The 15,014-nt window shown below is 40.1% G+C and overlaps 1 protein-coding gene across 14 annotated transcripts in view; it reads left to right on the top strand.

The window, feature by feature from the left end:
- SYNE1 (spectrin repeat containing nuclear envelope protein 1) overlaps nt 1-15,014 on the top strand; it is a 330,006-nt gene that overhangs the window by 211,041 nt on the left and 103,951 nt on the right. For 13 of the 14 annotated variants that reach the window (XM_040598155.1, XM_040598156.1, XM_040598152.1 and 10 more), the window contains 5 exons: nt 6,060-6,227; nt 7,074-7,235; nt 8,522-8,716; nt 12,181-12,354; nt 14,250-14,441. In XM_040598155.1, the coding sequence (XP_040454089.1) occupies nt 6,060-6,227; nt 7,074-7,235; nt 8,522-8,716; nt 12,181-12,354; nt 14,250-14,441 (891 nt within the window). The remainder of the gene's footprint in view (nt 1-6,059; nt 6,228-7,073; nt 7,236-8,521; nt 8,717-12,180; nt 12,355-14,249; nt 14,442-15,014) is intronic. The other variant, XM_040598148.1, reaches the window with a different exon arrangement.

The raw sequence follows: 15,014 nt of genomic DNA, 5'->3' as shown, positions 1-15,014 counted from the left end.
CTCTTGGCATTCGTTCTACTTTTATCTCAGACATGCATGATTCCATTCCACAGATGGTTTATTTAATCCTCTGGAAAAATATTTACATATAGCTCCAAGGAACTGAGGCTTAACTTCTAACCTAACTGAACCTTCGGGTTGTAGTTCAAAATGGATACAGACACTGACTTCTGATTCAAAAATGTATAAATCTGGTTTTACAGCTATTCACGGTTCTTAAAAATAAATTTTAAGTGACAATTACAAAGCTCTTCCATGTGACTACTATTTTCCATTTATAACTTAATTTTCTCAGTAGTACTCAATGGAATTTTGCATCCTGAGAAAATATGCAGTTTTGTGCCCCCCTTAATAAAACATTGCATTATGTCCATATACATCTGTCTTACTGTACATTGTAGTGTTGAAGTCACTATCTGATACTTTCTACTTAATACCATTTCAAGTATTAACTTTCATGTATTTTTCTCCCCATGTGGTGTTCATTCCATACTTTCCATGACAGTCCATTTTAAGTGCTAGTGAGGTAGATCAGTGAAATCACTGAAGTTAGATTTTTAAATCAAAACTGAGGGCTCTTGCACTTTTAATGGGAGGAAGTGTGCATCAGCATTCATTAAAAAAGCAAGCAGTGAACCAGCATGCTGAGCATCATGCATGTGAAGGCACACATAAAATCTTTAGAAGTTAAGTTTTAAAAGTTTAGAAATGAGCCTTAGGAGTAGTCACCACCTCACTGAGCTCATCATGTTGTGGGTTTTGTGGTTGTTTCCTTGGTTTTGCATTTGTGACTGCTTCCAAAATCGACCGCTGCAGACTTCAAGGGTAGAGTGTGTTGCGTTGCATTGCTGAGTAAAATTAGCAAAGTCTGAACAAGATGTCTGTTGATTCCTTCCACTGATTTCAAGGATGCATATGTTGCTATAGAAGTTGCTAAGTGTAAGTGATTTATATTCATGAGCTGATGTGAGAAAGAATACTAAGGTGAGGTAGTAAGAATGGTGACAAAATCTTCAACAGCTCTATAAAAATTTTATATAATGCATTATAAGGATTTTTCTGGTGTTCCATCATTTCAGATAATCAGAACTTTCCCAGTAAAATTTACTTATAGTTGAAAAGCAGCTATACATTTCAGCACAAAAATCTCATGACAATGTTAATCAGTGAAAAAGGATGAAGAGCAGCTTGCTTCCTAATAAACAAGACCAATGTCAGTTCACTACATTTCTCTGAAAATGTAAAACCAAGCTAACAACTCCAGTAACTAATAATAAGGAAACCCCAGTGAAGGTGCTGTTGTACCATGAACTGACACTAAAATGCAGGTTTTAGAACCTGTGATTTACTAGGACAAAATTGAACAAAAAAGTGATGTCTTTCATGTAGCAGAAGGTCTTAAATTTGATTTTTAAAATATCATTAAATTGATGGTGTTATAATAATCTAAAAAAATTACAGATGAAGGTTTCTTCAGTGTGGTTAATGTTGAAACAAACTGCATGTACTAAACAGTAGGCGGAAGAACATTCCAAAATGCAGTGGTTTACTTACAAAATACTTAGGTTCATACTCAGATGAGACTAAAACTAAAGAAGCTATGAAACTACCAGTGCTGATCACGATGAGTGCCCAGGGAGACTTCAGGAAAGAAGGTTGGTTAAAAACATATATGCTAGAGATTAGTGAATTAGAAGCTTAAATGTAAGTTAAAAATATTTTGTATTCAATGAGACTCAGCAAAACTGATTTCGAAATATTTTGGTTTAAAAAGTAGCCAGTGTTCAGAGAAATAAATTCTCACAGGAAAATCATCTGCAAAGTACCAGAAAAACATGTGAACAGGAACTCTAGGAAAAAACCTAAAAGCTCTTAGGAAGTAAGGGTTGAGGAGGGAAAGGCTGGGTGTTAAGACTGTTTTTAAATTAATCCCTAATAATCTTTATACAGTCTTTCATCAGGGTTTCATAGTATCTCTTAATAGTGAAATGCAGTTAGTCTGAATTCAGACATCTGTGCACTATTTTTACATCACTAACAGGTAATGATAATATAAAACCAGTGCCAACGACATATTAGTGAAAATACTGGCTCTACGTATTGAAATAGATTAAAATAACTATAAACACAAGAACATGAGAGTTCTAGCACTAGTATAAATTAACAGTTGCCCAGGTTGTTTGTTTTATACTGGAACTCCTCTAAAAACAATGTGCTGGTGGGAAATATAAAAATGTTAATTTTAAGAAGACTGAGGAATTTCATAGTATATAATATTTTGGCAATAGATAACAGTCCTTCAGTTTATTCTGATATATATATCATATATATATGATATATAGAAAATAACAGTTTATTCTGATATATAGCAAAATCAGACACTTCATCTGTGCTGTAGTACTGAAGAAGAATCCTTTGGGGCTAAAACTTCTCAAGATACAGTTGATTAAAATTTGGCACATTTTTTAAAACTTGTTTTCCAGATACACAATGCAGAGCAGTTGAACTGGAAAACCTGAAGTGTTGACACAAAGCCTTGAAGGCCACAGCTAATTGTGTAATTCAAGTCTTCAGCACTGGGTTGCTGTCAATGTCTTTCTATCTTCTTGTTCTACACAGCCTACTTAATCATTCTTTTTCCTTCCCCTATGAAAACCCATCTAGGGTGCAACAGTCTTCTGGAATCTAAATGCACCCTTTGCCCCTACATTCTATTGAGTGCTATTCATTGGCTAATTTTCATAAAAATGTGCATTAGATGTTAGGGCGTTTATAGGGGCAACAAAATCTGTTACTTCTAAGAACATCTGGATTCACACCACCATCATGTGAAAGCTCTGCCAAAAAAACCCTGCAATGTTCTATGCTCCAGAAAGTAGCTGAAAAGATGGGGAAGGATTGCTTTTCCCTCTCTGTAATAGCAAGTCCTTTATTCTGGAAACCGTGATTAAGAAGTCTCAAAAGCACAGCTTTTTTGTTGGCCTTGAGAGAGGACTAGCTAAGGGATGGAGAGTAGCTACAGACAAAATGAGAAGTTGCCTGCACTGGTGCAATTTTTTGCTGCAACTTGGAAAGATGGCTTGTGATCAGAGAAAAAATCCTGAAACTGCAGTACTGAGTGCTGTGCTAGGCTGTTCCTTATTTCCTGTTGGCTCTTTTGACATTATGAGTGCTTTCATCATTAAATTTTTCGAGATTCCCAATTATTGCCTTTGAAAGAATTACCTTCTTTGACACTTTTGGTCAGTGTGATGGGAGTAACCTGGCTTCAATGCTTTTCCAGAGCTTGTTTGGTTTTGTTCACATATGGTATTAGATAACGTATTGAAATAGCATTGGGAAATAAAGATTCTGCTCCAAATCAGGATCCTAATTATACTCTGAGCTCTGATACCTCAGAAGCAGTATGGTTTAGTACCTAAACAGAATTGCAGAATGGTTGAGGTTGACAGGGATGTCTGGAGGTCGCCTGGTCCAACCCCCTTCCTCAGGTTGGGCCACATACAACAGGTTGTCCAGGACTATATGCAGGTGACTTTTGAGTATGTCCAGGGATGAAGACTCCAAAACTTTCCTGGGCAGCTTGTCCCAGTGCTCTGTCATTCCCTCACAGTAAAAAAAATCTTTCCTGATATTCAGAGGGAACCTCCTGGGTTTCAGTTGTGCATGTTACCTCATGTTCTGTCACAGGACACCACAAAAAGATCCTGGCTGTACCTTCTTTGCACCTTTCCTTCAGGTATAGAATAGAATCATAGAATCATTTAGTTTGGAAAGGACCTTTAAGATCAAGTCCAGCCATTAACCTAGCACTGCCAAGTCCACCACTAAACCATGTCTCTAAGTGCCACATCTGCAGGTCTTTTAAATGCCTCCAGGGATGGTGACTCAGCCACCTCCCTGGGCAGCCTGTTCCAATGCTTGACAACATTCTTCGTGAAGACGTTTTTCCTAATATCCACTTTAAACCTTCCCTGGCACAACTTGAAGCCATTTCCTCTTGTCCCATCACTTGTTACTCAGGAGAAGAGACCAACACCCACCTCACTACAGCCTCCTGTCAAGCGGCTGTAGAGAGTGACAAGGTCCCCCCTGAGCCTCCTTTTCTCCAGGCTAAACACCCCCAGCTCCCTCAGGCGCTCCCCATCAGACTTGTGCTCCAGACCCTTCCCCAGCTCCATTGCCCGTCTCTGGACACGCTCCAGCACCTCAGTGTCTGCCTTGCAGTGAGGGGCCCAACCTGAACACAGGGTTCCAGGTGCGGCCTCACCGGTGCCGGGTACAGGGGGGCGATCACTGCCCTCGTCCTGCTGGCCACACTGCTTCTGACACCAGCCAGGACGCTGTTGGCCGCCTTGGCCACCTGGGCACACTGCTGGCTCATGCTCATGGCTGTCACCCAGCACCCCCAGGCCCTTTCCCACCAGGCCCTTTCCAGCCGCTCTGCCCCAGCCTGTAGCGCTGGACCAAGGTGCAGGACCTGGCACTGAGCCTTGTTGAACGTCATAGAATTGGCCTCAGCCCATCGGTCCAGCCTATCCAGGTCCCTCTGCAGAGCCCTCCTGCCCTCAAGCAGATCAACATTCCTGCCCAACTTGATGTCATCTGCAAACTTAGTGAGGGTGTGCTCAATTCCCTTGTGCAGATCATGGATAAAGATACTGAACAGAAATGACCCCAATACTGAGCCCTGGGGAACATTATTTGTGACCGGTTGCCAACATGATTTAACTCCATTCACCACCACTCTTTGGGAATTTGTATCTATACACATTTAACGTTTGCAGTACAGCAAATGGTCTGCAGTCTGTTTGGTAGACACAGCTCTGTAAGCTGCCAACCAAAAGGCACTTAGTTTTCTCTCAGTCACGTGGCTCAACATGCTGAATTTTCCTCCCGATCATACAGGGTCAGGAAAGAAGAAATTTGAAATGATTGGAGGAGGATTTTCTAAGTACACTTTTCAGTAGTTTATAAGCAACTTTTCATGCAAATATTGTGATAACTCATATAGCTGCCTGAAAGGAGGGCTTGGTCCAACCTAACAGAAATCACTGGAAAATCTCTTACTAATTTCACGGGCAGCAAAAATGTGTCTTAAAAATTCCATCACGAGCATTTACAAATTCAGAATTATTGAGGAAACTGGACAACAGCTGCTGTGTTGCTTGGTCTGGAGCATAGTTCACCAAGTGAGGCTACGAAGTCAGAAGAAGGAAGGCTGCAGAATTTTTCACCATCCAAATAGGTGTGGTTACGGTAACAGTCACACGTGGTTTCAGTTTTCAATAATCCTTGTCATCAAATCTGCTTTCTTGACTTAAATGTAGATACTGTGCATGTTTCCTTACTTTTACATTTTCTATAGACCTTTTTCATTGTCCACCTGCAATAGTTGAAGGAATTCCCGTACACGAAGTATAGAAATTTTGCTGAGAAACAGTTCTGTCCTGCATTTTCAACAGTAATTTGAACATTTGCCAATTTTCCTTAGCATGTTTGGTCTCTTCTCCCACTGTCTTTTCTAAGTTGAGTACCCGTTTGTTTGAAGGCTTACTATAAGCTAGTGCTTCATATTCTTTCTTACATCATTGACTAGTCCTTCAGCATATTCTTTTTTGGTTCTTCTGTTGCCTTCTCTGTGCTAGTGTTTGTTAGAGTGATATATTTTGTCATCTACAGTACCATAACCCACTGTCTGTTGTGGTGGGTTTCCCCCATGTGTAGTTGTGATGATGCTGCAACAACACTCCCACTTGGACCACTCCCCTCATGTTTTTCCATGTCTGTCTAGAGTTGCCTCCTGTACCTCCGAGCTAATATGAACATGAAAAATTTGCATCCACAATCTTCATTATAGTGAAGCTCCAAACCATACTCAGTGTACTACTAATAAATACTTATTTATTGTGTTACTCAGAGTTTTCCTGGTGATTTTTCGCTTGTGGGTTTTATTTTCATGTATATATGCAATAGAGCAGTATGTGGGGTGTGAGGTGGGGGGTGTTTACGCAGTGTAATTTGTTTAGAAAGTGCAATAATGTGCTTCATGCTTGTAGGACATTGCTTATTACCAGGCCTTATCTGCTGAACAGTTGCAGACAGAAGCTGCTAAAATTCAACCCAGCACTTCAGCCTCCCAGGAGTTTTATGAACCAGGCTTAGAGTCAGCTGCTAGTGCCAAATTAGATGATTTGCAGCGTTCTTGGGAAACTCTGAAAAATGTGGTAAGTCTTCATCTGGAGGGTTCAAAATAATCAGCTAGATTGTAAGGAATAAGATGTAAAGAACTGGCTTAGCTAATATTCTTCTTCACAATTCTTGGTTTTCAGGTGGTAACAAGAATAAGTTAGTTGTGATGGGATATTATCTTTGTTCTTTGATAGCCTGTGCAGGGTAGACCTCCATTAAGAAAAAAATCAGGTCATTAATGCTGATAATTACCTTCAGAAACATTGGCTGTTGTCAGACTATATTCCATAACCTAACAGGGAAGTCCACTTATGCCAGATGAGTTGGCAAAAAAGACCCAAGAATCCAGTTTCTCCAAATACTGAGCCAACTTAATGCATTTTCGCATAGTAGTGCAGTGTAATCGTTCAGTGATGTATGAGAATGGTCAAAGTTTTGATCTTATGCTATAAATTTTAATTCTTTTGTGGCATAGTAAAAACTGTGTTTCTAGCAAATAGTGTACATCCATATGTTTCAGGGCATAAGATCTAAAAAAAGGCATGAGAATGTGCCTAGTTTTTCCCTGCTTATTAGACTCTAATTTTTGCAGTCACAGAACCTAGAATTTGGCTGATGATGTTTAAATAGATAGATATTTTTAATATTACAGAATCATAGAATCATTCAGGTTGGAAAAGACCTTTGAAATCATCAAGGCCAACTGTTGAATGGATATTTTGTTTTTATGTTTTATACTTTTTAAAACTTTATTCAAGTTTTTGGTTTTAATCTCGTAAGCCTAGGGAAGTACGAAGATGACCTCGTAAGCCTAGGGACATATGAAGAAAAAGCAGATTCTGTGTCAGAGGTCAGAATGTATATTTTCCTTTCCTCTTCAGATCAGTGAAAAGCAGCGCACACTCTATGAAGCCCTTGAGCGTCAACAGAAATATCAGGACACACTCCAGTCTATATCCACAAAAATGGAGACTATTGAGATCAAACTAAATGAAAGTCTGGAATCAGCCAAAAGCCCGGAGAGCCAGATGGCCGAACATCAGGTAGAAACTTAACATGTGAGAAATAGAGGGAGGGCATGCGTTATCTGTGTATCTTTAGTTCCCTTTTTTTTAGGTAGTAGTGTTCTTCATGGCTGGATGACTCAAAAACATGTATTAGTTGTATGAACCTTCTCTGTTAACTGTGTCTTGCCTTTCTGGACTTCCTGCTGTTCTAAAGATGGTGTAATGGGGATTCTTTTAAGAAGTAGCCTTTTAAGAAAGTAAAATAGACCATAAGAGTTTGTCCTGGCAAAATTTTCACCAAAATCTTTTTTTCAAGATTGCGTTCAGTGGCACCTATTCATGCTGTTCTTCAGCATCAGTGCTACTAGTGTATATCGACTATGTATAATGTTTCTGTGTTTACTAAGTTCATAACCGATACTGATGCATTGTAAATTGATCTAAATACAATCTTTGCCTTGTTAAACAAAATAAACAAAATAAACCAAAAGACACAAAAAATTGCCTCTCAAGGGAAGTCTTGAGAAATGATGCTCTGAATAATAAAAGAATACTTTATCAAGTAACCAATCTTGACACATGTCCAAGTTGTAATCCTCTAAGCCTTCTATCTGATAGCTTGAAACTATCTGGTGGGGCCAGTTCTCATTTCAGTAGGAGCTCCATGACCTGAAAAGGGTAACATTTGGCTTTTGCAGTACTGTCTGATGTGCTGTGCATCTAATGTGTATGTATTATCAGACATGAAGGTAAAGCATCTTCTGTAAGGTATTGGTAATGCAGCATCATTTTGTAGGTATCTTGGAAACTTATTTATAGGATGAGAATGATAGGAGGAACTTTTACCCCATGGAGTTAATCTCGATGTTTTCATATATTGCTCTATGTTCTTTTCCAGTTAATAAGTTTTAGGCTGGAAGCTAATTCATTTCCCTGTTTCTCTCACTGCACACTCGCTTAACTAACATTATCTTCACTGTATGTACTAGAATACCCTGCAGAAAATTTGATGGAAGAATAAATCTGTATGTATAATGTTTTCAAAAGAATTCCGTCTCATGATACATTTGAAATTTAAGATAAGTAATGAAATCAGTTTTTCAGTTATCAGATGCATGATCCTAGCTTAAGCATCTAAAAGCAGGACTCAGTCCTTCCGAATTATGACTCTACCAAACCAGCAGTGATATACAGTACTCTGCGTTCATCATGCTCCCTTGAGACAGTCATCTTGAAATTTGTGTTAAACCTGTGCTTCCTGAGGTACTTTCTTCTCACTCGTAAATGAAATGAATACTTTCTCTGCTCTCATTTCTAAATAGGCTTTGATGGATGAGATTTTAATGTTACAAGAAGAAATCACTGAGCTTCAGACATCATTAGCCCAGGAGCTAGTTTCAGAACCACTGGATGCAGAAGCTGCTGATCAGCTGGCATTGCAGTCCACTCTCACAGTCTTGGCAGAACGAATGGCCACTATTCGAATGAAGGCATCAGGAAAACGACAACTATTAGAGGTACAAGAAAAAACCTTTTGGATCACATTCCAGATTTTGAGAGCCACTTTTGGCAGACCTGTACTTTCAACAAAGTCCATAGTCACCACTGAATGCTAATAATTTAAAAAGTAATTTCAGTTCTGCTCATTTCTCAGAATTCCTTTGGCTAATAACTTACATTCTTTTCTAGCAAGACCCTCATCTGATGCTAGGTGATAACTAACCAGAAGGAACTTGGAAACACACTGTAGGTGTCATATTTTGGGTTTTTTTAATATCCACAAGAAGAAGTAATGAAGTGCAGGTATTAAAAGTCACGTTATCTGCAGTAAACTTTTGAAGAGTCACATGTCCAAACTGGGAGACCAGAGAAGGAGAAAGCTTAAAACAAGAAATAACACCTCTTCCAAACTGTTGCATTGTTGTCTGCACTCATCTTCTCAGTGATTCACATGCAAACTTTTATTATGGAAGACGCACCCCTTTATTTCTTTGTCTACCAGCTTTACCAAAAATCCTTTAATACAAAGGTGATTTACATACAGGAATGTTGTGTATCTTACACAGGTGGGAAAATGCAGTTGTGCTAAAGCTGGCTACAGTTTGACTACTTTGAACACTGCAGGGCAGCTTTACTGCTGTACTACTAAGAACTGCAGCAGTGAATTCACAAAGACAGCAACTGCTGCCTTCATAATTTCCAGCATCAATTGATTCTGAAAGACTGAATGAGACTGGCCCTATGGATCTAAACCATGGTACTTAGTTGCCGACTGGGGTTAAACCATGACAGTGGGTCACAGGGAAGTCCCAGGGTGCATCAGCTGCATTAGTTCTGTGCAGTCACCTGAAATAGTGAATAGGTCCTTAGAAAATGTCTTTGTTATTCATAAAAAATAACACTTAAGTTTTTCCTTTTTAGAACAAAAATAACTTTTACTTAAAAGGGAGCGGAAGTAGATCTTACTGTTTATAGCTTGCACCCTGTAAAGGATCTTACAAACTTCTTGGTAATATGTAGGAGGGGATGTTAACTAATAATTTCAAGATAACGCATGAATCAAATATACTACTCTTAACTACGGTTAGGATTCCGACATTGCTTTGATACAATAGCACAAGTATGCCCCAATAATCCTGGCTAAGAAATAATGTGTAGTATGTAGACAATATTCAGTAATTTTACCTGTGCCCTTTATAGCTCTGATTTCATAGATAAAATCTTCCAGAACACTGCAGGGCTGTAAATGTAGAAATACAGATAGAACAGGTAATGAAAACGTTTTGTTGTAGAGGGTGTGGGCTGGTAGTACTGTTCTTTCTATGGACCTAATTTAAATAACTAGAGCTTGAGAGCTTTGTTCAGCTCTAGATTTTTGAGACACTTAACTATCGTTGTTCATTAAGTTATTCTAACATGTAATTAGTAATTTTCCCTTTAAAATTCAGAAAAGCTGTGCAACCACTTTCCTGTGAGGGATTTGCCCTGCACATACTGGTCTGATTTTCCTTGTAGAAGTGTGGTAGGTTGAACCTGGCCAGCAGCCAAACACCCACCCTCACTCCCCTCTCCTGTGGGATGGGGAAAAAATAGAAGGCAAGCAAAAAGACTCATGGATTGAGATAATGACAGCTTAATAAAGTAAGGAAAAGCTGTGCATGCAAGCAAAGGAAAATGAGGAACTTGGTCACTACTTCCCCATCAGCAGGCAGATGTTTAGCCACTTGCATGGAAAGCAGGGTCTCAGCACACATGGCAGTTGCTTGGTAAGGCAAATACCATAACCGCAGATGCCCCCCTCTCCCCTCCTTTCTCTGAGCTTTTGTTGCTGAGCATGATCTCATATGGTATGGAATATCACTTCAATCAGTTTAGGTCAGCTGTCCTGGCTGTGTCCTTTTCCAGCTTTTTGCCCACCCTCAGCCTACTGGACTTTGTGAGGCGCAGTTGGAAAGAAAGCCTTAATGCTGTGCAAGCACTGTTCAGCAATAGCCAAACCACTGCTATGTTATCAGCACAGTTTTAGCCATGGTTGCAAAGCACAGCACTGTACAGACTGCGATGAAGTTAACTACATCCCAGCCAGATCCAGTAGTCTTTTTTTCCCCTTGTTCTATACCATTTGCAGCATGCTTAGGTTCCACATTGTCTGATACATCTAAGTATCATCCTCTGGCCATCCCATTCTACCTGTTTCTTATTTCTGAAACCCCCTCTGCTCTTTCTAGAGCTCTGTATCTCTCTTGTACTGGGAAGCCCAGAACTGGACGCAGCGTTCCTGGTATGGACTCACCAGTGTTAGGTAGAGGGGAAGGATAACCCTCAAACTGCTGACAACACTCCTTCTAATGCAGCCTGGGATACCATTAGCCTTTGCCACAGGGGCCCATTGCTGGCTCGTGTTCAATTTAGTATCCACCAGGACCCCCCCAGGTCCTTTTCTGCCAAGCTGCTTTCCAGCAGATTGGCCTCCAGCATATATACTGGCGCCTGGGATTGTTGCTCCCCAGGGGCAGGACTTCATAGTTCCCTTTGTTCAGCTTCATGAGGTTCCTGTCAGCCCATTTCTTCAGCCTGTCAGGGTCCATCTGGATGGCAGCACAACCCTCTGGTGTTTCAGCCATTCCTCCCATTTCATGTCATCCGTAAATATGCTGAGGCTTGTTACTGGTCTCTCACTAGACTTTGGGCCACTGATCACCAGCCTTTGGGTCCAGGTGTTCAGCCAGTTTTCAAATTCATATGGAACTACTAAAGAGTGAGCAAGCCTTGCTGATCATTCCCTGTCTGTTAAATGGATGGACCAGCTGACGGATGGCCCAGGGAGTCTGTGTTACTGCGGTGCCCTTGCTGCAGCAGCCATTGGAGCTTAGTGTCCTTCCACACCCCACAGCCCAGGAATCCTCTGAGAGGCCAGACAATATAGGCAGCTCTTCAGTCTTCTCTTCACCCATGGTGGCTGCACCGAAAGTCCACTGGTTCTTTTGTTGGGTCCTTGAAATACCCTCTCGCACCTCTTTTGAGAGACAATAAGGCTAACAGCCTGCTGCTGTCAAAAAAGGCAAAGCTTCTGTCCTTTCCGTGCAGCCCACTCCCAGCTTGGTGGTCCCACGCATCTTTCTCCCTAAGCAAACAGTGCTGTGCTAGCTGAGCAATCTGAATCGGAGGTGGGGGGGAACCCAAAGGAGAGCAGCAAGAGGAGGCAGAAAAGGCCTTATCTGTAGAGGCTGTAATAGCAAAGATCTAGTGAAGGAAGTAGAAATACAGTGACTGAACTGAAACAGAATTTCAGTCACCAGAAAAGCATGGTCATCGATTCAAAACAATAATATTTTGTAAGGGTTTCCAACTTACGAAAGACAGGGCTTATTATGGCATAAATACTATATGGAAGTTGTGAGAGACAGAGAGGGAAAAATTTTTAAAAGTGACGGTTGTGATGCATTTCCTTTAAAAAGTAAAATGCAATTTGTACCTCTAGGAAAAACTGAATGAGCAGCTGGAAGAACAGCGGCAAGAGCAGGCTCTTCAAAGGTACCGTTGTGAAGCTGATGAGCTTGACCACTGGCTACTCAATACCCGAGCAACGCTGGACACTGCTCTGGTTACTGCTGAGGAACCTATGGACATGGAAGCACAGCTGGTAGACTGTCAGGTAAAATTGCCAGTCCTGTAACATTGAGATGATCAGGCTGGACATAGCTTCATCTGAACAAAGAGACAAATACGGAGCGTTAATATTAAGACCTTTACTGAGTGGGATGTGCGAACATGTTAGTGGGGAAGAAGTTTCTGAGCTTGTTAGCACCTCATACATGCTCAGTTAGCGTCATCCATGAATCGTGAAATAAAATATAGCCTGTTCCTCATTACTTTAATTAAAGACTAAAAACAGTGCTTTAGGCAGCAGATGTAAACGTAGCAGTAGGAAAACAAGATATCCTGACTGGAAGACCGCTGGAAGCTCCGCAACTTTCAGAGAGCATTTTGGTTTCGTTTAAAGGCCTAATACTTGCTTCACTTGCAGTTTTTGCTCCACTCAAGCTAGTCATTGAACAGCTCACTTGATAGGTATGAAAACACCTGCAGTATACTTTCCTACTCCTCCTTTTCCAGCTGAATAACACACTTGCATTAGTAGTGGTGGCTGGGGCAGTGTAGTGCTTTCTTCACAAGTAATCCCTACATACATTCAAAATTGAAGTATAATAATGAGTAGTAACTGGTTTTATGGATATAATATTATTTCAACCCAGAATACCAAAACAACTGAGGGAAAACATTTTGTTACAATAGGAGTAATTGCATATACTTTTCCTAACAAGGCTTGGATCAGTCATAACACCCAGGTTCTCAAATTAATGGGGATCTTCCATTTTTAAATGAGAGTTTAGAACTGTACGTTCATTATAATTAAAATTACAAGATAGACAATAGACAAATGGACAGAATATCCCTTTTCATGCTGAAGAATGAGTATCTGGAGTATTTTATGTTAAATGGGAGTTAAGTTTCGTGTAAGTCTGATGAATTCAACATCTAGTTAAATTTCCACTGACACTGCTTCATTATTGGAATTTTCAGTCTGCTCGGTCTCAGGTGTTCTCTCATCACCCATCCTTGGAAGCTGTTTTGTTGTATACGGTTAAACCCTGTGAACTTAAACAAAGCAGCAATTTTTTTTTTAATACAATCTTTAGGAAACTCAAGAACAGTTAACTTTGTGGAAAAGTTAATACTGCTGTTCTTTTGCTGATTCTTAAAAAATTAACATGGTAAGTCTTATATAAAGTCCTATATTTTTTCCATTTTTTAGAGACTTTGCCATTTTATCCTGCACTCATTCCTTCAGGAGAAATATTTGTATGTTTTCAGTTGATAGTTCCTATGGAAACAAAAACGTGCTGTCAGAATAGAATTGTAGGTGCTTTGAGTTTTGAAGATGAAAATATGCACTGTCTGTAATACATGAACAGTTAATAGAATGTCAGGAAAGTAGCTTTTGAGAGTAAACATGCCAGAGATTTGTCACTTTAAGTCTCTCTTTAGACTAAAGAGGATTATACAGAAATCCTTAAGTCCGTCATGCACCAATCAGAAAGAGCAAATAGTGAGAAGAGAAGCTTACTAATGCAACTGGAGCAACATATAGCAGGAGGTAGGAAGCACTTCACTAAGTGTACATGAAAGAAGAGGAAAGAAGTAACTAGCTGCGTGCTCTGTTCCTTGTCATTATGGATGTCAGTCTAGCATCTTAGCCATCCTTACCTTTTATGTGAAAATAAAGGGAATCTCCTCTAGAACAAATCCTTTGTTTCAAATAACTTTTTACTTTCTTATTTTGAAAAAGGTTGCAAACAGAAATGGCAAATGCAAACATTTGCAAGCATATTCCTAAGGACTCTGAAAGGGACTGGAAGGCAAAGCAGTGATAATCTGACTTGCCCTTAGCTTGGCAGAGGGTGAGGTAGGCCACAGGTCGTCTTGCCAGAAAGAGTGACAGATGCTGGAAAAATGTATGAATTCGGTTCTTTGTTTTTGCTGCTGCAGAACATGCTGGTTGAAATAGAGCAGAAGGTGGTAGCCTTGTCAGAGTTGTCCGTGCACAACGAGAATTTGCTTATGGAGGGGAAAGCTCACACGAAGGATGAGGCAGAGCAGCTGGCTGTGAAGCTCAGGACGCTGAAGGGCAGCCTTCTGGAGCTGCAGAGAGTGCTCCACGACAAACAGATCAACATTCAGGTAAGTGGTTTTTCCAGCTGGCTTCATGGTGGACAGGAGTTCGAGGGATTTCATAGCAGTTTTATGCAACTAGGGAAAGGAGTAAAAGTATTTTACTGATTTAGTTTGAGCTATTCATCTTTAGTTAGTAAATGGAATTACATTCTAAAATAAAGAACTGCCTAGCAAGATTTAGCTTGTTGTTTTCACTTTTTTTTCGTTGTACCATTTCATGATGAAACTACTCGAACTTCACTATCTTCACTGAAAGGACAATAATGAAGTAGATACATGATTAGCTTGGTCTGGATATACTCTCTTCAAGTTCTCAGTCCCTTTAGATTGCATGTGCTCTGGGGCAGGATCCCTCCCCCCGCAAAAGAAGCCTAAATACATGCTTTTCTCTGTACAGTGTGCACAACACAGTGACGGATAACAGAAGGTAGTGAATTTTTTTTAAAATATGGCTAATACTTAGTGGCATCATTATACCATATAAATAAAGATACATTTAACCTCAGTCTTGTCCTATTAGCAGCATTGGTCTGTTTATTGCCACTAGTTCATTTTATTTAACAGTTGGTTTTGGTCATT

The sequence above is a fragment of the Falco naumanni genome, chromosome 6 (assembly GCF_017639655.2).
Source record: "Falco naumanni isolate bFalNau1 chromosome 6, bFalNau1.pat, whole genome shotgun sequence".
Lineage (NCBI taxonomy): Eukaryota > Metazoa > Chordata > Aves > Falconiformes > Falconidae > Falco > Falco naumanni.
This window is presented reverse-complemented; position numbering and strand designations above follow the sequence as displayed.